Source organism: Lacerta agilis, chromosome 3, assembly GCF_009819535.1.
Source record: "Lacerta agilis isolate rLacAgi1 chromosome 3, rLacAgi1.pri, whole genome shotgun sequence".
NCBI classification, from domain to species: Eukaryota; Metazoa; Chordata; class Lepidosauria; order Squamata; family Lacertidae; genus Lacerta; species Lacerta agilis.
Genome location: NC_046314.1, coordinates 27,193,384 through 27,214,233, shown reverse-complemented (window position 1 = coordinate 27,214,233; position 20,850 = coordinate 27,193,384). Strand labels below are relative to the sequence as shown.

Here is a 20,850-nt window from a genome sequence, read left to right as displayed (position 1 = left end):
ACTTAGGTCTCCACCTGTTTTTGGACTGCAGTTCCCATCATCCCTGACTACTGGTCCTGGTAGCTAGAACAGGACCCTGTGCTGGAATAGATAGCCCACAATTTGATAAATGCCTGGTGAGACGCTAGTAAGAATAGTAAGAATAGTCCTAGTGAAAAACCCTAACCCTGAACAAACTATATGTCCACACATCTCATTAGTTTTCCATGGTATATAATGTTGGGGCCATGGCCTATTTATGCTTCCAGGCTGAGCCATTTATCCAATTATGTTTATCACTCAGAGTACAGCCAAGTGAGCAGTTTCATCTAAATATACAGTATGCTGCATTTCCCATGTATTTCTGACATCTTTTCTTACGAACAATAGCTTTTATATCAACCAAAAACATTTGCCCGCAGGTGGTCCTCCTGTTCAATGCCAATATTTACACAGGGAGCACTATGTCAATTGTTCCATCTGCACAAGTTTTCAGCTTGCCAGATGGAATGAGCCCTTCTCTTCCCCCTGTTCTGGGAAGTCTCCCTACCCCCTGAGGAAATTGGGGTTGGGTGCCGGGTGGGAAGTCCCATTGCCCCAGCATAAGTCTTTGTGTGAGCCTCCACTAGCAGGACTAGTTAGCTGATTCCTGCCCTCAGCATCATTCTCAAGAATGGAGAGAATAGGTTGACCTTGGAATATGAAGTATGGAGGAGAGTACTATGAAGTTACCTACAAAATCTGTCATCTCTTCTGCCTGTGGGAAATTGATTTATGCAGAGATTGTGGTGAGTTTTGTTCATACAACTTCAGTGGTTGCATCTCTTGGATTTCCAACTGCACTGTGCGGGAGATGAGGCAAAACAACAAATAAGGCTCATACCAAGAACAAACTTAGTTGGTCTCTAAGGTGCTACTGGAAAGAATTTTTTATTTTATTTTGTTTTGACTATGGCAGACCAACACGGCTACCCACCTGTAACTGTTGCTATTGAAGGCATTGTGAGTTTGGGGGTGGAGTGAGAAGGGGGGGGGGAGAAGGGGGTAGTGCTGTTTCCATCTTTTGCATAATGTATGTATGGAGTTTTGTGTCAGCGTTGCGTGGATAGGTTCTCTATTCATTTATTTTTGTTGGCGCGGGAAATTGAGGAGCCCAGAACATGGTTGGTTGCAGCGAATTTTGTTTATGTGTGTAAGGGGGTGGGAGTTGTTGGGTAAAATTAGCCATATCAATCTGTATACTGTCGGGGGAGTTATGCTGTTGTCTTGCTTGGCTATACTGTATATGTAATAAAAGGAAGCCACACCAAGGTGAAGGCACCCTCTTGTCCCTGTGCTAATTTCAATTGGTTAGCTTTTCTAGTATGGCTGTTTCCCATATAGTTTGGTACCAGTGGTCTATGTTCATTCTTGACAGGTCCCTCCAGTGTCTAGTTAGGACACTTCTAGCTGCTGAGAGTAGGTGGCTCATGAGTTCTTTATAGTGTGAGTGTGCATTGTTGTCTTGAAACATTGGCTTAGACCAGAGTTTAGACCATTGGGCTTGTGGGGTCTTGGAGTAGTATTTTGTATATTGTTGATGCCAACCCCTTACTATGTCCCTCAGCTGTGTCAGAAGTTTTTTGAAGGTGGTTGGTGGTCCGGTGGCTGCTGCTTTTATTGCTGGATTATTTAAGAAGGCATATAGTTGGTGATGTATCAGCCAGAATATTTGGATGCCCCCTGGTTTGTCTTGTATTTCTTGTGTTGGCATGGGTTTGTCATTTTTGTAGAACTCTATTAGGCGGTATAAGCCTTTGGCTTGCCATGTTTTTATTTGGAAGCTTAGTGGGGATGGGTTTGGGGACATTTTCTCTACTTTTCCCGTCCATGGACTGTGTGAACCTGTTTAATGTTGTGGGAATTTTCCTTAATTTGTTTTGGAGGAATGGGTACACTGTGGAAGGGGTGTTTCCGATTTTGATCTCTATGTGCACCCATTGTTTCATTTTGTCTTCTAAAATGTATGGGATTGTGTGGTGCACTTGGCTGGTGATGTAGTATAGTTCTATACTGGGAATTCCCCATCCTCCTTCCGAGGGAGCTTATTTATAGCTTTTTGTGTGAGAAGACAATTGTAATTTTTTTCTGCGACCTACAGAGTTGGGTTGGGAGAATCCAAATTGGAAGGGTTTGTTATAAGCAGGTCACTTTGGGGGAAATTATTATTTTGATCAATGGCTATCTTGGTTTTGTTCCATTTATTTCTTTGTTGATTCCTGCCCTAGGGAGTGGTATAGTTTGATGAGGTTTCTGGTTATCTGTACCCCATGGTATTGAATTAGGAGCAGCACAGTTTATCTTTGTGGTGTCAGTGAATTCTTTTAGGATATGCGGGTGAAGGTGTTGAAACACATAGCCTCAGATTTTGTGAAATTCACTTTTAGGCTCAACACCGTTGTGAAGATGTTCTTTGGTTAAAGTGGTTGTGACTATCAGGTTGTCTGCAAAGAACCCTAGTTTATAGGTTTTGCCTTTTATTCCTATTCCCTTGATGTCAGGGGTTGCTCAGAGTCAGAATGCTAAGGGTTCAAGGGTTAGGATGAATAGGAAGGGAGATAGTGGGCATTCTTGTTTTGTGCCTCTTTGGATTGCTATGGTATTGGAGTCCATTCTGTTAATCCAGATTTTTGCTGAAGCTTTAGACTAAAATTGATTAAGGATTTGTAAGTTGGGGCCAAATTTCATATTGGTTAATACCTAATAATTAGGTATTTCCATTCCAAACAAGCAAAGGCTTTAAGGAAGCCCAGGAACATGATAATCAGTGGGGATTTGGTTGTTTTGCTGTGTTCAATCAAATCCACTAATTTCCTAATGGGGTCCGTTATATTGCAACTGGGGACAAAGCCAGGCTGGTCTGGGGTTATTAAGTTTGTGTAGGAAGCATTTTAAACAGTTGGCCAGGATTGATGTGAATATTTTATAGTCTTGATTTATCCGTGAGATTGGGTAGTATGATTCTACTTTGAGGCTATCTTTGAATGGCTTTGGGATAGAGACATGCAAGTTTTAGGGATGGGAGCCCCTTTGTGATGTTGTTAAACTTGCGGATCATGTAGAACATCAGGATTTCTTTGAATTTCTTGTAGAATTCTGTTGTAAAGCCATCTGTACCTGGGGCTTTGTGTGGCTTTAGGTTTTTGAGGACTGTCTCCATTTCCTCTGTGGTTATTAGGACTGTTCAGGAATTCTTGTTTCTCTGCAGCTAGGTTTAAGATGGTCAGTCATGTTAGGAAAATTTTCATTTCCTGATTGGTCAGGTTGTGGGAGGTATATAGGTTAGAGTAGAATCTTGCAAAATCTGATATTATTTCTTGGAGGAGAATGTTACATTGCATCACCCTAAAGGATGATCTTGTATTCATGCTTGGACTGATTTCCCCCCTGCACCTGTTTGCTAATAGTCTGGAGTTTTCCCCTCCATATTTGTAAAAGCGTTGTTTCAAGTATAGGATGTTGATCATTGTTTTATTAATTTCTAATGAGTCAATCTCTCTTCTTTTTTGTTCTATGAGTTTTTTTGGCTCCTGTTTGTAGCATGTTGAGAGGGCCGCAATATCCTGTTCTAGCTTGCTAATTACTCAGGAGGTTTGTTTGTTTGTTAAGGGTTGCCTTTTCTTTTATACAGGCTCCTCTGGCAACCACTTTCATTGCATCCTGGGGGGGGGGGTTGTTATGCTGGCTACACCATTGTTTTGGAGGGTCTTTGAGACACTCTCTTGTTACTTCATTTGCGGTCAGTATGGGGCTAAAGGACAATGATTGGGTGGTTTGCATTTCCTCCCCTATTTTTAGGGTAGCTTCTACTGTGGCATGGTCTGTGATTTTAATGTTACTGATGTTTGTTGCTTCAACCAGGGGGAATCAGACCTGGTGTGAGCAAAATGCTATCCAGTCTGGACATTGTACCATGGTGCCCAGATTGGAATGTGTGACTGGTGTTGCCTGGATTCTTTGACCTCATATATCATATAGGTCTCCTATTTTTAAAAGCATTTTTAGTAGTCTATAGGATTTTTTGATTGGGGGGGGGGCAATGTTGCCCATGGGGATGTGTTGTGGATGTCTTGCAGGGAGATGCCTCTCCCATCTAAGTTGAGGTTGCCTCCTAGAATTGCTTCCCTTCAGAGAAGTAAATGAAATCTATCTGTTTTGAGTTAGGGGCATATACGGAACCAATTGTCTGTTTGTTTTTTCCATCTAGTGGATCCCTTGGCAAAAATGAATCTGCCTTTTTTGTCTTTTAATATTGTTGTGGCTTTAAAATGTAGGTCTCTGCGCTACCCCCCCCCACTTTTCCTAAACTGGGAGCCAACTGGGTGAACGATATTTTAAACCAAGCATTTAGCTCCTCACAACTGGTCCTTTTATTGCTTTCCAGAGAAACCTTGCCATGCACAAACCTGAAACATTGAAGTATGACACAGAGAGACAAGAAAATCAAGTCTTTATTTCAATTAACATTTCTTGGCATTAGGCAGATATTAAATAACACTGGAATGCACAAGACTATTAACAGAGATGGACCGCAACAAGGTAGGACGGCCATAGCAAGTGTGTGTCAAATCACCTCACTTCACTCAAATGCCATTTTAAAAACGCTGCAGCCACAGTAAAGTGGCACTTCACTGATAAACACAGAAGGAAAAATATTCCTTTTAAATTTCATTAACACAGTAAAACGCTTGAACAATCAACAGTAAAAATGAACAAAGTGTTGCAATTGGTAATTAAACAGTGTTATTATCCACAAACAGCTAGTCATGCAGTGCCTTAATGGCAACCTTGCTATGCATAAATATCACTTTTAAAAAAGAGAGATTTGAATAATCACAGACAACTAGAAGAAATGAAGCATGGATTCTACTTGATATATTAAATATGACCTAAATATTAAAAAAAATTACTTCACCATATATATATATATATATATATATATATATATATATATATATATATATATATATGAATGGAAAGACCATTAAGTAAGTGCAAGCAATTTTCCTCATAGCAGGAAACTGGTATCATGCTCTTTAAGAAAATTCTACTCAATTTATTCCACATTTTATATCCGTTTTCTGGGAAGCAAATTAAAATGCCTGCCATTTGTGTTGGTCAAAAGGAACACATGGCATCTCTTTCTTAGGAGCTAACTAGAAAGTCATCTGTTCATATTAACCAAGTGATGTGCAATAAACCCCTCTTTAACCTGCCATTGTAAACATACCCTTCAATTATGTTAGATGTGTAGAGTGAATCATAAGGGGAAGAAACAAAGGATGGGATTATGGAAGGAGGAATTTGCATCAATGTTGGTGAGAGGAGTGAGGCTCTTTTTCACTTGGATACACAGACAATCTGGCAGTGGAATCTCATCCACTAGCCACTGAGGAATGGTTGAGAAGGCATCCATTTACGAGTAAAGCTTGAACAAGCCAGTAATTTTCTTTGCAAACTGTCCAGAGTTTAATTAGAACTGACTTGCACTGCTTGGATCACATTGTAACAACCGCACGATAGAGGGATCACTCTTGGCACCTTTAATAAACTCTTCGAGAGATAGTTTACCTTGAAGGGAAACAAGAGAAAGACACAAAATCAAATCGTTTTCTCTGCCAATGAATGGCAGCCAAAAGTAACTTATAAAAACTAAACTTAGCCTGTCAATTATTGGCTTTTAATATACCCAATTAGTTGCCAATGAGTTTTAAGATGATGAGCTAGGCAATTATTATGACAGATCTAACATTTCCCAGTTCAGGGTGCATTTAGATAGGATTGTGAACTTTGCACTCCAAATGATGGTACTAACAATACTTCTAGCTCCTCCTAATAATCCTTATTCCAAAGATCCTAGCAGACTGTTCTTGGGATGGGCTGTGTAAGGAAATCTTGATATGATGGAGACAATAGAACAATAATCAGAGTGTGAACCAGATAAGACTTTCACTTCCGTTTGCATATCCCAAAAACTCAAGACAAATGCAGATATTTTTAATGGAACTGACATGAAAAGCATGTTTAATCTCAGTAGTGATTCACTGCTTCCTTGAACTGACACCTTGCAGAGGTGTGAACCTGAATAAATCCAGACAGCAGCTGAATCTCACTCAGACAGAGATGTTTTTGAAACAAATGTAGAACACCTCCCTTGCTCTTGCACTATGGCATACAAACCAATGATGTTGGTCTATTTGAAACTAAGTAGACATAAAAACCAACTACTCTAGTTTAGCTTATTTGCATGCTTGGCTATCTGCATCAGTGGAAATATTTGTGCTTCAATAAATGGCTTACATTAATTCCAAATAAGAGCAGAACTACACATTAAGAGAAACAAAGGGCAACCTCTGAAAGTGACACCCCTGCTGGCAGTCCCAGATTATTTGTATTCACTATGACTCATTGCCGTACTTTGGATTGTCCTGAATACCACCATTTGGTTCTGTTGGGTGCATATTGGCTTGCCTGCTGATGAAATTGTGTGGTGATTGATAATATAGTCATTTATCTGTTTTAGACCCCTAAACAGTCGCCAGGACATTAGCTTGTTCGCCTCTGCATAGTTCCATCCTTATTTCAGACATTATGGTAGATTACAATGTTTAGCTGGTGATATAGTGCAATGTTGAAAACCAGATATCACCTAAGCCTCACATACATTGTGGTTCACGATATATTGCCAGGTCAAATATTATGAAGCTTATCACGATGTGAACTTCAAACTGGTTTTGGACGATATATCAATATATCGCCCAGCCCTAGAAGTGATACAGTTAGGATGATTGGGTTGAACACAGATATAACCTCCACAGACACCAAATATTGTGGAGGCCATCTGTGCTTGATCAAATCATCCTAGAAATCCCAGGAATACAGCAGGACAGGACAGAGGTTACACAATGGAAACATGCATCCATTTCTCTCTCTTTTATAGCCTTTCAGAAGGTCACAATTAAAAGTAGCAAGATCTCTGACTTAAAATTGTTATACTTGCCCTTCAATTAATTTCTCCCACAACTTGATGCTACTAAAGAGAGAAAGATGCACTGTGCTTACTCCAAAATGCACTGGCGCCTGAAGCTCTCCGAGGATTCAAAGAGTACATATACATCCAACAACTGTTACCCCACCTCTCCTAGGGTAAATGTTCTTCTAAGAGTAACAGCCAGCAGAGGACTTAAGTGAAAACTGGGGAGTCAGCAAATGAAAGGTACAGTGGTACCTCGGTTTAAGAACTTAATCCGTTCTGGATGTCCATTCTTAACCTGAAACTGTTCTTAACCTGAAGCACCACTTTAGCTAATGAGGCCTCCCGCCGCCGCCGCGCCGCCAGAGCACAATTTCTGTTCTTATCCTGAAGCAAAGTTCTTAACCTGAAGTGTTATTTCTGGGTTAGCGGAGTTAGTAACCTGAAGCGAAATCATAGAGCCTGTAATTCATCCCATGATTTCTTAGCAAGGAAAAGAAAAGTCATTCTAGGCATAATTACTACTCTCCTGATTTTGGTGAAGTCCTCCAATAACTGCTACCATGTTCCCCCCTTCCAGGTGAAGGTGGGGTGTTTTTTGTTGTTGTTGGGGAACAGGGTAGAAGCTGGGAGGATTGGGATGAAGCAGAAAAGTTGGCGAGGCTGCTTGAGATAGGTTGTATCTGGTTTAATTCAGCTCACAGTGATTTGAGCAGGGGCGGGCTCATCGTTGAGCGCCTCAGTTTAATATTCTCACCCCTTCTTGAAATGTGAGTTTCTTAACAATGTCTACGTACTGCATAAGGTAGGGTTCTTCCTTTTCCAAAGCTGTTTGAACACTGTGTTTACTAATAGGCAGCTTTTATTTTAAAAATTCAATTTGAATCATTGATGTGCATTTGCATTTGGTGCCTCTGGAGACAGTGGTTAAAAAAAAAAAGTATAACACATTTTAAGGCAATTTTAATCCCAGTTTTGATTGTTCCTATTATGAGAATAACTTCCATCACATTTATTTTGCCAGAGGGGGAGGTTATTAATGTTGGAAGTCATGTAATACCTAGCATGAAAGGGGCTTTGTTCATGCCATTGTTATCAACTGAGAAGTTAAATCTTTGCAAGGATAGGACACTTCTACCCTTGTGGGTTTTTACCCCCCCCCCCATTAAATATAATCACAGTTAGGTTTATGTTCTTCCTACCTTATAAATATTACTTCCTATTTTGATAACTACTATATTTGTATGCCTTCTCTTATGCCATTAGAGAGGTAACATTTCATGGAATGAAAATCTTAGCTATTCTGAAGTCCTGCTGCAACGGTTATAATTCAGCGATTGCTGTATTAGCCACATGCTCATGTTATGAGCTGCACTGGTGATTTATACCCAAATAAGTATTTCTTGATGGTCACAATCTGCCTGAAGGCACCACCAGTATTTGAGAATGTCTCCACAGTTTGGAATATGAGCCATGGGATGGAGAAACCCCATTTGGGGATATATTTGAGATCCCACTGTCTGTAATTAAAGACCAGCTCCAAATTTTCCCTGAGGTTAGGCTGATCTCAAACTACTGTCTCAGAGCAGTCACAAACACTGTCCTATCAAATCTCAGTTCACTTCTTGATGGGTAAGAGTCCAACTAAGTGGCAACTGTCAAATAACATTTTGGTCCTTCCCCCTTTTCTTCAAGTCATTAACAAAACATCTGGAAGAAGACTGTCTCACTTCTTAATCAGAATTGGAGTCCTCAACCATAGCAGTTTTTAAAAGTGAAAAAAGAGACACTTGGTGATGCAGTTGGGCTCTCCTGGGTATTGAATCATTTGACTCAAAGTTATAACTGAATTGTTACCCTTTTAACTGTGGCTGCAATGGGTAAAATGGATATTTTAACCTGTACAAGTGCTGTGTTATGCAAAAGAGTAGCTAAGTAAATATATGTGCTAAAATGCTGCAGTGAGAATAAACTGTTACAAATGAGGATAAAAGTAATAGTTATGCCCTAAATTTATTTCAGTTGCAAAACATTGCTTGGCGGGGACTGTGGTCCTGGAGGAGAAAAGTATTATGGTCAGGAGAAAACATACTGTGCATGAGGAAAAGTTAGCGCATGGAGAAGGGGATAAAAATGCATGCCCAGGTGTCACTTCTCACCAATGCTGCTTTCAGCAGACTACTTTTTCTGCAGCCAAAGGGCTAGAACATGGTTTGGTTTAAAAAAATGAAAATGTAAGATTTTCAGGTTTGTTTTTTTAATGTATGTGTCACAGATTGTGGCCATGTAGATCTCTAGACCCTAGAGATTAAGGAGTGATGAGCACATGCATGCACGCACATACACGCACCAGTGTTCCAATCATGTTTGTTATAGTGACTTGCTGCAAAAAACATACCGTCATTGTTTGTGTCCATCTGTCTGAATATTTTGTCTGTTCGTTTCTCTGGAGTTGATTCATCCTCTGGCATTTTCATTACCGAAGACACCATTTTGTAGATTGCCTAAGGAACAGCAAAATATAGGAAGTCAGTTTTGCATCCTTGAAGGAAGTAGTGGAAGCTTATTTAGCAAGTTATGGGAAATAAGTGATAAACAAAAAGCAGAACATGTTGGTCGTCGTTTATGCTGTTGCAAAAAAATAATAATCAGGACACTCACTATGATATTTACATAATGAATTCTCCATATACTGCATTTGCTTGTTTATATGCCAACTTACATTTTAGGCATAACAAATACACAGCCCTTATGTTTTCCTAGAAAATGCCCATCATTTTGATAGATTGTGTGTGTGTTTTGTTTACTCATTGGGAGGAATGATGCGTGAATGCAGAGGGCTGCACATTTGGAACTGGGTCTAAGATTTGTGTCTGTAAAATATATACGGTAGTAAGTACCTAAATATTTTCTGTTTGGTAGTCTGGTACAAGATGAGAAGAATTTAATCTGGAATGTGCTCCAGGCATGTGGCACACTGATCAGGATTATGCACACCTTTAAGTGTTAAAATATGTAGTATGTATGTTGGTTAACAAAAGATAAATGAATTATTTTGTACTGGATGAACTTTGTGTGTATCGATTTACTTACCTGCACTATCTCAAGCATTTCTGCACGGCTGATGTAGCCATTGCCATCAAGGTCATACATGCTAAATGCCCATTTCAGCTTCTGCTCAAGTTTCCCCCGAGAAGTGACACTCAATGCGATTATAAATTCCCGAAAGTCAATCGTCCCATCGCCATTGGTATCAAAAGTACGGAACACATGCTCTGCAAATTTTGAGGCATCGCCGTAGGGGAAGAAGTTAGCATATATCTTTTTGAACTCTTCAACAGTCAAATGGCCAGTTGGGCAATCTTTTAGGAAGCCTTTGTACCACTCTTGCAGTTCATGGTCTGTGAATTCTGTGTTCTCTCGGAGGTCCTGGAGCACTTCGGGTCTCAGTTTACTGTTCTGTTTCCCCATTCTGTTCTTGGTTAACGCCTAAGAGCTGCAACAACAAAAATCCAGTCATTCTTAAAGCCACTGGTGACATACAAAACACAGTGTTTTAAACACAGATATTAAACATATGGGATGGCAGGAAAGGGTGATGCATATATAGTGAATTTAAGAGAAAATGGATTATTTAATGTTGATAAAAAAAATTCAGAAGAAACAGCCAACGTCCTTTCCACTTTTGCCCAAGTTTACTTCTGCTGACTGTATCTCCTTCATATTCCACAGTGGCACAATGTGGATCACTTATGCAATAATTTCTTTCTCTTCCATTTTGATTGCGGGTGGCGCTGTGGTCTAAACCACAGAGCCTAGGGCTTGCCGATCAGAAGGTTGGCGGTTTGTATCCCTGCGACGGGGTGAGCTCCTGTTGTTCGGTCCCAGCTCCTGCCCACCTAGCAGTTCAAAAGCACGTCAAAGTGCCAGTAGATAAATAGGGACCGCTCCAGCGGGAAGGTAAACGGCATTTCCGTGCGCTGCTCTGGTTTGCCAGAAGCAGCTTAGTCATGCTGGCCACATAGCCCGGAAGCTGTCTGTGGACAAACGCCGGCTCCCTCGTCCTTTAAAGTGAGATGAGTGCCGCAACCCCAGAGTTGTCCGCGACTGGACTTAATGGTCAGGGGTCCCATTACCTTTACCTTTATTTGTACTGAACATAAAGAGTTCTGACTCCACCCCTCCATTGTGAGTTGCATCCATAAAAATAAAGAATCCTTCTTTGATTTAATGATGGCTTCTGCCAACCAAGAGGTGAGGTTCTTTTTTGCTACTTTCCACACTCCCACACTTTTCTGGAAAGTTTCCTAAACTCTCTGGAGCAGGGTTTTTTTTTTGGGGGGGGGGGATATGAGTGTTTCTTAAACTTGGATCTCCAGCTGTTGTTGGACTACAACTCCCATTGTACCTGACCACTGATACTGCTAGCTAGGGATGATGAGCGTTGTAGTCCAACAACAGCTGGAGATCCAAGTTTAAGAAACACATGGCTAAATGAAGGAGGGGGAAATGAGCAAAAATCACCCTCCCACAACTTCCACTGGTGGAAGGCTTCAACGGGTCAAAAGCCCTTTCACAAACAGAAGAGCACAATTGTACATACAAACTTATTTTTTGTGTAACAAGTTACAAAAACCATTATAACAAACTATTCCCCAAGCATAGAATTTTGTTCTCCCAACACTTTGTGTACCCAGTCATTGTGATTACAGTGCTACTGCTACTACATTTGCCACCTCCTGATTGTAATATTTGTGCATGTCAAAAGTGGAAGTAAAAAATACTGGGTCCCAAAATAAGACCTATTATTCTTATTACTTTTAACACTCTTACTGGAGGTTCATCAGATCTGTCCTGAAATCATTTCCCATGTTTGTCACGATTATATCCAAGCCCAATTTCATATCTACATGTACATCTTTATCACCTCAGGTGTATAAACGAAGTGGCAATATACAGTATTTTACAGGAATTTCTGATACCCAAAGGTATGAACCAATACTGTCAATGTGGTGCCCATTTTAGCATATAAGTTTATTCCTCCCATCATAAAAATATTGTATACAGTACTTTAGACATTGAATGTTGGGCTTTCTTTTCTCCTAACCTTCCGTTCTAGCTAAACAAGCATACAAAGTTGGAAGGCCAAAGATTTTAGAAATGTTTTGAAAGTTGATTGAAGAATTCCAAAACAAATAAGCAGGATACAGGAAGAGCAGAAGGAAATGTGATAAATTCACTGGAAGGCCTGGGCTAACAGCCACCCCTATATTTAATGGGATTACTCTAGAGGAGCATTTCTCTCACATTCACTATCACATTACATGGAAGTTCTCAAGGAAAATTCATTTGTGAGCATTCAAAATGATAAACCTGATTTAACATGTATTTAACAAGCCAGGATAATAAGCCCAGGACCTGATCTATCCATCCTGCTTCAATGTGACCACTAGCATTCTTTACAGTTTGAAAAGGAAACAGTAACTCTCCGTGCTATCATTCATTGCAAGATGACAGTGTCAATTTGCAAAGCCCATGCATCAAAACCTCTCTGAAAAGGATCTGTGAGAAACCAAACTCTGCCTGCTTCCAGGTTTTGGGGGGTGTTTGTGGCAGTGGGCCAATCTGAAGAGTCATAACAGACTGAGAGTGCAAAATAAACTTTTAGTAGCTTGCTACACTGAACAAGCATTTTTCCTAGGGGTTAACATGTTTCATACATACTGTATCTACAAAAGGAAAAGACTGCCATCATTAGATAGGATTACAAATAGATACAAACACCTCTTTCTCTCTTAGCTGTGAAAATTTGTTATGTTCCTCTCATTCCCAAATCCAGTCCATTCAGCAACATCAAGGGGATCTGTGATTGGCAAAACCATTATACATGAGTCATTCGTTTAAAAACCCCAATAAATATATATTGGAGTAGCACTGAGTGCAGAACTCTTGAGCTACATTTGGAGAGGGGAAAATAATGAGAGCTTTAATGCAGTGTTTTTCAACCTTTTTTGGGCAAAGGCACACTTGTTTCATGAAAAAAATCACGAGGCACACCACCATTAGAAAATGTTAAAAAAATTAACTCTGTGCCTATATTGACTATATATAAAATAATTCTCTTGAATTTTTCAATTTTTCCCACGGCACACCAGGCAACATCTCGCGGCACACTAGTGTGCTGCGGAACAGTGGTTGAAAAACACTGCTTTAATGCACACACTGGAATTCCTTGGAAACAATGACAGAATGAACTGTATGGACACTGGTCACGAGTTATCAAAGCAGCTACCAATAAATACTTTAGGATGCTAAAAGCAACTGTTCTTCCCCATGTCATGAGAGCCCCACTGTATTTACAGTGTATGCAAGCAGAGATTTGAAAAAAAAAGATATTCCATAAAGTTTGCATACACATTAGCAAGCAGCCAAGGTAATATGCAAACTGAATGTTGGGGAAACATTACCTGCATGAAGAATAAGTCATTGCAATCTGAATGCAACCCTTTATTTCAAAAGGGATGTATACAAATGGGCTAGTTTGTCTATGAAGTAGAATGTTTTAATCGTAAGATAATGGCAGCCAGTGCAGTCAGGCTGGGAATAGGCTCAAAGCGACCTGGCCACCAAATTCTGCACCAGCTGAAGTTTCTGAACCATCTTCAGAGGCAGCTCTACGTATAACACGTTGCAGTAATCTAACCTAGAGATTACCAGAGCATCAACAGCAGCAGTCCCTGTCCAGATAGGGGCACAGCTGGAACACTAGCCAAAGCTCTTGGAAGGCACTTCGTGCCATTGTGGCCACCTTAGCCTCAAGCAACAACAAAGGATACCCGGTACCTTCCTTCAGATATAAGAATTCATATACAGTACACAAGTGAACACATGTACAATCATATTTGAAAGGTAAAGCCTCTCATGAGAAATAAGTCTTTAAACAAAAGCAAGCTGCCCGTAAATTCTTTTCCTGCAGTCAAAGTTTTGATTTATACTCCATTCCATGGGGGGAGTGGGGACTCTGGGGAGTGTAATGGAAACACATTACATACTTTAAACCTGGATCTCTTTTTAAGGTTTTTCATTAAACAATGTATCATTATTTCAAGGAACTTTTCGAGAAAAGTAATTCAGCTATTGAGAAGGAATAAAATATTGCACTGGGTGCAACATTAGGCTTCTAAAGCATCCAACTACGTATTACATACACCTAAATTAGAAACTCAAGAAGAGAAGAAGAGGAGGAGGAGTTTGGATTTGATATCCCGCTTTTCACTACCCGAAGGAGTCTCAAAGAAAAGCCTTAAAAGCAGAAAAAGCAAGTTGGTAAGTGAGGCCTTTCTTTTTTTAACAGTCCGTGTCGTCTTCTGATGGAACAGAATCACTTCCCCTAACACTTATCTCCAGTGCTGTGCTCTTTGTTAAAATCACAGCCAAATCATAAAAAATAATCTAGATAACCACTCCATGGATATTGTTAGAACTGGGTTATCAATGCAACACTAGCAACCCAAGTGTAATAGAATGCAAACTCTCTCTCACATACTACCACACCATTATTTACATACAGTTTAATACAATTTAAAAGACCATTTTAGCACCTTTTCTAAAAACCATCCTGCACAGCTTTTCATCATAAACACCACAGAAAACATAAGCTTAAATTACACTATTAAAAATACCACAATTCTGTACACAACAGAACACAATATGCAGCTTCAGCTTTAAAAAAGCTCTTCCACAGAGCTTCCAGGAACTGATGATTTCTCCACAATTTTCCACAAAATCTACTCTCCATTTAAACTTCAGAGCCCAAGCAGTCTACTGAAATATTTATTTGTAAACATTTATATGCCACTTTTTTGTTGAGTACAGAATCCAAGGACATTAGTAAAGAAACAGCAATTGAATGCACTAAAAACATGCAGCACCAGATGGTGCCAGAGAGCAGAAATTTTTAAAACACAATTTTCCATAGGTAATTCTTTCTTTTGTTTTAACGATCTAATTTCTGACTTATTTATAGAGGTTTTTCCATTGTCTAGATCCACCCTATGACAGTGTACAACAAAAATTAATAATACATAATTTATCCACAACAAATACGAGAAAAGGCAGCAATTAAAACTGTTATGTAAGCTAAACCTTACACCAGGAGTAGCTAATCTGTGGCTCTTTGGATTTCAATGGACTACAACTCGCCTTCTCCCTGACTACTGGCCATGCTAGCTAGGGATGATGACAATTAGAATCCATCCTCTGGAGGGCCGCTGGGTTAGTCACTCCTGTCTTAAACAACATAACTGGGTAAATAAAGTCTTTTAACTTGGCAGCCAAAGGGTGCCCGGCTAGCAAAGCCAGAGTGTTGTCACTGAAAAACAACAACAACCCTCTTTTGTGGCTGGATAACATAGTTTGGATAGGGAAGGCAACTGGGTTTCCTGTAGAAGATCTTAAGACATGGCCAGGATGGTCTGGAAGAAGCACCCTTCTCATGTATTTGGTTTCCAGGCTGGCAAGCAGTAAGCCACTCTTTTGCTTGACTCTCAGGCTTGGCCATCTGAAAGCTTGCACCTGTGTGCTCTTCTGCTGCCAACATTGGGAAGCAGCATTTTGGCAGTGCTACTGTGCTTCCACTGGGATTTGGGGGGGGGGCAGAGAGAGAATGTTTTTAGATTACATACACAACACATGAATTTGCTTGCATGGTTTGGGGATATCTACTATACAGAAACACATTCCTGGTTTTATTTCTAATTTCCTCACCACCTCCTAAGTTTCTCTTGACCAACGGAGGGATTGGCAACAGATTATGGGCCTGACAATCTCACAAACACGGATAAAACAAGCAACCCAAGACCGATGCGCATGTAGTTTCTCAGACCAAGTTGCATATGAGCACCAAAAGTGGGGGTGGGGCAGGACTATTATCAAGAAATGGTGACAACCAGAGTTATCAGAAACGACACACTCTGATATGCTATTAATACTCCATTTATTTTCTACCCAGCATTGGCGATACAAAATCTCCAACCTGCTCAGAAACAGAAAGCAGAAAAAGAAAAAGCAGCCAGCTGCTCATTAATAAAACACATCAGGTTTAAACAGAAACCTGTGTTTATATCATTAGCTACTTCTGCATTGAAGGAAACCATAAACATCCCAGCCTCCTAGCTTTATTTCTATTCACTGTTTGCTCTAATGGAGCACTGCTTGCTTCCCAAATGTTGAAATGTTTAAACTAAGCTCCCAGCTGGTAGAGCCATAAGCCATGTAAAGAGCACAGAGGAACTCTCCAGCTAATTGTACACATTGACATCTAGGCAAATACTTGGCTCTCCATCCTTATTTCAGAATGTAAGATTATTTCATAAGATGTACTGCTTGCGCAAAAGGGTGGGGAGAAGAAAGAAGGAAGCCAAACCCTTTCCATTCTCGAGTATGTTAAAGGGCAGTTGTAATTAACAGCCTCACTATGGACACAAGGACAAAATTTGTATGAATGGGACTATCAGAGAGGCTACTTTAAAAAGACAAATAATTGGCATCTTGTATTTCCACCCCCCCCCACCATTTACTTTCTGAAAAAAACTCCCATTTTTTTTCTTTGTCCCTAATGCAGCATAAAACCCTGGGTCAGCAAAGTCAACAGCAACACCTCACAATGGCCTGCCAACAGGATCTATTGCTACCAATGCCATTTACTTCCACACTAGGCTGATCAGATTTGGCCCAGAGGCCATCACCTGCACTGAGCAAAAATGCCCTATGTCAGAGGTGAGGAAGCTGGGGCTCTCCAGACATTGCTTGGCTACACTCCCATCATTTCTGAAGGGAATGGTCTTTGTGGATGCGATTCAATGGGATGTGGATGTGGTTGTAAGGGACATGGCAGAGGCAAAGAGTGTGGCCACATGAGGGGTCCAATGGAGGGCAAATTGGGGGTGAAACAATGGCAAAAGAGGCACTAGAACTCATGCTTGTTTTTCCACAAGTATGGTGGAACAAGCCATTTAAGACATGCCTCCAAACAAATCTTTAGATCCAAGGAGCAACACTCTGTGAAAGATGTCCACTGTGTGCATTAGCAACTTGTAAACCACACTGAAATTATTCTATCTATATTACATGTCCAATGAAACTGAAATAATGGAACAGAAATGGGAAAGGAAGAAGAAACTCACCCAGTATAATGATCTCTGTTTGAAGCAATGGAAACTGAAATAGGCAGCTGTCTATGAGAAAGACTTTTTCCGCTGCAGGATATCCCCTTTATTTTGTTCCAATTTTGTCTCACATTGTTAAAATGCATTGGTCTTATATTATCTGCTTTTCCCACGCTCCCTTTCCCAACACAGGGGTTAGGCAAAATAACTTAGGATATTCTTCATAGATCATACATACAAACACTTTCCAAGTTGGCTTTTGTAATCATTTTTAATCTCTTGCAATGGTTGCACTGTGTGGCACACTCATGCAGTTTCAACACCTGCACTAAGTATGCACTGTGCATGTGTGATGTTGCACACCTAACATCCCCAACTGCTGTATTTTAGTTTGGAAAGAAATCACATGTTCGAGAAGGCAACTTCTAACGCTTCATTTTCAGAAACCTCACTACCTGGCAAAAATAATGTCACTCTTTACATGGAAGTGTGTGTCTGCTACATCATTTCAATCAATTCATGAAATAGGTAAGAGCCACTACCTGAATATCAAAGGGCTGTTCCACATTTTAAATATTGACTCAGCTGCAGTCACAAGTTCAGACACAGTTTGTGTTAATGCAAAAAAGAAGAATTCTGCATAGCTTGTTAAGAACATCTTCTTGCAACCTTACCTGAGCAGTATGCTTCCAATGATCTTACAGAATATTTAAAGTGCTCCCTGTGTGCCTGATTGGTCACAGGAAGACTCTGTAATCTAAAGAAACAGGAATAACATCCAGTGTACTTGTACTTTTTATTGTATAGATCAGAGGCCTATGGCCATTTAGACATTGCTGGACTCCAGCTCCCATCATCCCTGTCTGTTTGCCATGCTGGCTGGGGCTGATGGGAACTGGAGCCCAACAAAATCTGAGGCCACAAGTCCCCCATCCCTGGTGAGTAAAATGCCTAACAACTGAATTGTTTCAGTTGTTAACTTTGTACTCAGTGTTTTGTTTTAAAAGCCCTGGTTCTTTCAGTGTGATGGGCTTTAGTATAAGCCTTCTGTTGTATAATCAATTTATTAAGAGAAATTAACCCATAACTGTTCCTTAAATTAATTTATTAAGGCACATATCATGCCCTTGAGCATAACTTGTGCTTCAGATAGTTCCTACGAAATTAAATGCCCCCAAATCTCATTAATTGTGACAAAGAAAAGAAGTCTTGCTGCTGGCATCCAAGTTAACATTTCCTTCAATAGCTCTAAAAGGCTTTTTATCAAATCACTTCCCAGAGTCTCATTCTCTGACTTTGCCATAGCAACCCTTGGAAGAACACACCTATCCCTGCCCTGAAGTACAATTTATACAAGTGGTCAGTGAACATACATGAATATTGCAAAATCCATTTTTCATGTACTGCATTTACTTAAAAATAAGGTTACGTTTTCTGTTTTATTTTGTGAGCTACACAGTTGCCAAAAGGAAAGAAATGCATGTTAGCTGGGGGGAGCAGGCTTACCACGGAGTATATTTTGAGGACAGAATCAAATATGCTTTTGCACTTTTTATTTGAACATTTTTACTGTAAAGTGCCATTCAAAAATATATATTTTTGTTTGAAAGATTTCAAGAAAGTGACAAGTTCTCAATACAAACTGGGCAGAAATATTTGATCCTCCTATCACTTTTCTGTTTGCCTTTGACGTTATTGAAAAGAGCATGAAAAGGAGCATTAGCTAAAAGTAAATGCGCAATAAAAGAAAGTGAATCAAAATCAAAGTTCTGTTGTTTGCTTCTCAGATATGTTCAATGCAAGTTACCCATTAGATCATGGCAGTGTTCATATTCTTTCCATGCCAGATGTCCTTTAGCTGTCAGAACCAAAGCCTCTTTAGGGCTTAGCATTCTTGTGTACAGGGTCAGTGGAAGATCTCTGCTCACTGTGAATGTTGTATCTATGAGTTGCCAGCAACACACATCAAAATACACTGTGCATTAGTAAGAGATTTTCTGTGCGGTGCCACACCGTCTAGTACCATGGAGCATGAAGATATAGAAAACACATTAGTTCTCCTCCCTGCTTTGTTCTAAGAGGCACATTTTATATTTAAAGACTTCCAAGTGTGTTCACTGTGATAAAATAACTATTACACATTCCTCCCCAGAACTACTTGTTACATGTGCACACAGTCTTATCATCAGCTGTCAGTTACCATTTTCCCCTTGCCTTTTAAAACTCCTCTGTCTTAAAAGAGTGTCTTCCTAGCTAAGGGAGCCAAGTTTCATGTTATTACACTTTTAGGGTTGTTTACAGTCATTTGTTTCATTGCATAAAGCAGAGGTAGTCACCTTTTTTATACCTACCACCCACTAATGCATCTTTCTTGGTGGTAAAATTTCCTTACCATCCACCAGTGCTCAATGGAAGGAGGATTCAGCTTGTGCCGTAGAACTCCCTACCCACTTACCTAGAATCCTGAAACGCCCACTAGTGGGCGGTAGGGACCAGGTTGACAACCCCTGGCATAAAGTCACACAGGTAAATCCACCCTGATCACATCAGAGCATGGCTACGTTTGCACTATACCCTATGTATAACAATTAATAACAACTTTGCAAAATCTTCAATTAGGGTTGGAAACGGGCTGGAAGCCAGTGAAGGTGGCAAAGCACTGGCGTGATGTGCTTATATCACCCAGTCCCACTTAACAGTCTTGCCACTATATCCCAAACAGAAGTTTCTAGATCATTTTCAAAAACAGCCCCACCTACAACATATTGAGATTGGTTTAGGAAAAACATGACAAACCAAGTAGCAACCTCTAATGAGCTTTCCCCATGTCAAATGAGTATCACCTTCTCTACCAACTTCAGGCACAGAATAACTGTACTGCGTAGACTAGGGGTGCAGAATATCTAGTACATGGGCCAAACTTGGCCTGCTCAGGGTAACAATTGGCCCTTGAGGTCATTTTCCCAAAACCACAGCACTCAAAAGGCAACACGGGGCTGTTTGCAAAAGGATGTTGCAACTACCTTGCCCTGTGCTTTGTGCTTCAAAGTCCCAACAAACAGGGCTTCAATGTGCAGCACCATCCAATGTCATCATGACATCAGATGACAGTTGGATGGGCCTGCTCACTTGGTCTGCCAGAGGTTGAGCGTTCTGGCCAAAAAAGGCTCCCAAGAAATGTTCAAAATGACTAGTGGTGTGTCTGACTGTATCTCAACTCTTTAAGTTGCTAGTTATAAAAAGAGAAATTAAATCCAGAGAAAATGGGGAAAATTGATGGCCGAAGGTGGTTAGAATCAGAAGCAGATTAATCACACTTCATTCTTCAGGCTAGTTCAACACACAGGTCTAGAAGAGGGCAGAACTTGGTCTAACATACAGTATAACTTACACCATTTTGAAAATGGCGGACTCTGCTGTCCATATCCAAATATGTAAAAGGCAAATTCAGTAGAAAATAATGAGGGCAATCAAGTGAATACTTGAGACATTTTATGATAATGCACATGCAGATGTTTTCAGAAGGGTTCATGCATATATGTGTTCACATGTAGCCAGATATTCAACAGGTCTTTGTACTAATTTTTAGCAGTGCAAGTAGAATAAAAAAGTGAATTGGACATTTTAGATCAAATGCTAAGAGATCTTGTCTTGTGTGTTGGACCTGACATTCTAGTTAACAAGACTCCTATA

The 20,850-nt window shown here is 40.1% G+C and overlaps 1 protein-coding gene and 1 long non-coding RNA gene across 2 annotated transcripts in view; one reads left to right on the top strand and one right to left on the bottom strand.

The window, feature by feature from the left end:
- Window positions 1-4,451: 4,451 nt before the first annotated feature.
- HPCAL1 (hippocalcin like 1) overlaps window positions 4,452-20,850 on the bottom strand; it is a 71,153-nt gene continuing 54,754 nt past the window's right edge. The window contains exons 2-4 of the mRNA XM_033143096.1: window positions 10,085-10,487; window positions 9,390-9,495; window positions 4,452-5,589 (exon numbers count right to left, since the gene is read on the bottom strand). Coding sequence (XP_032998987.1) covers window positions 5,492-5,589; window positions 9,390-9,495; window positions 10,085-10,462 — 582 coding nt within the window. The 5' untranslated portion in view covers window positions 10,463-10,487 and the 3' untranslated portion in view covers window positions 4,452-5,491. The remainder of the gene's footprint in view (window positions 5,590-9,389; window positions 9,496-10,084; window positions 10,488-20,850) is intronic.
- Window positions 8,598-20,850, top strand: part of LOC117043442 — a 63,169-nt gene continuing 50,916 nt past the window's right edge. Inside the window, exon 1 of the long non-coding RNA XR_004426188.1 lies at window positions 8,598-8,807. This is a non-coding gene — a long non-coding RNA (uncharacterized LOC117043442). The remainder of the gene's footprint in view (window positions 8,808-20,850) is intronic.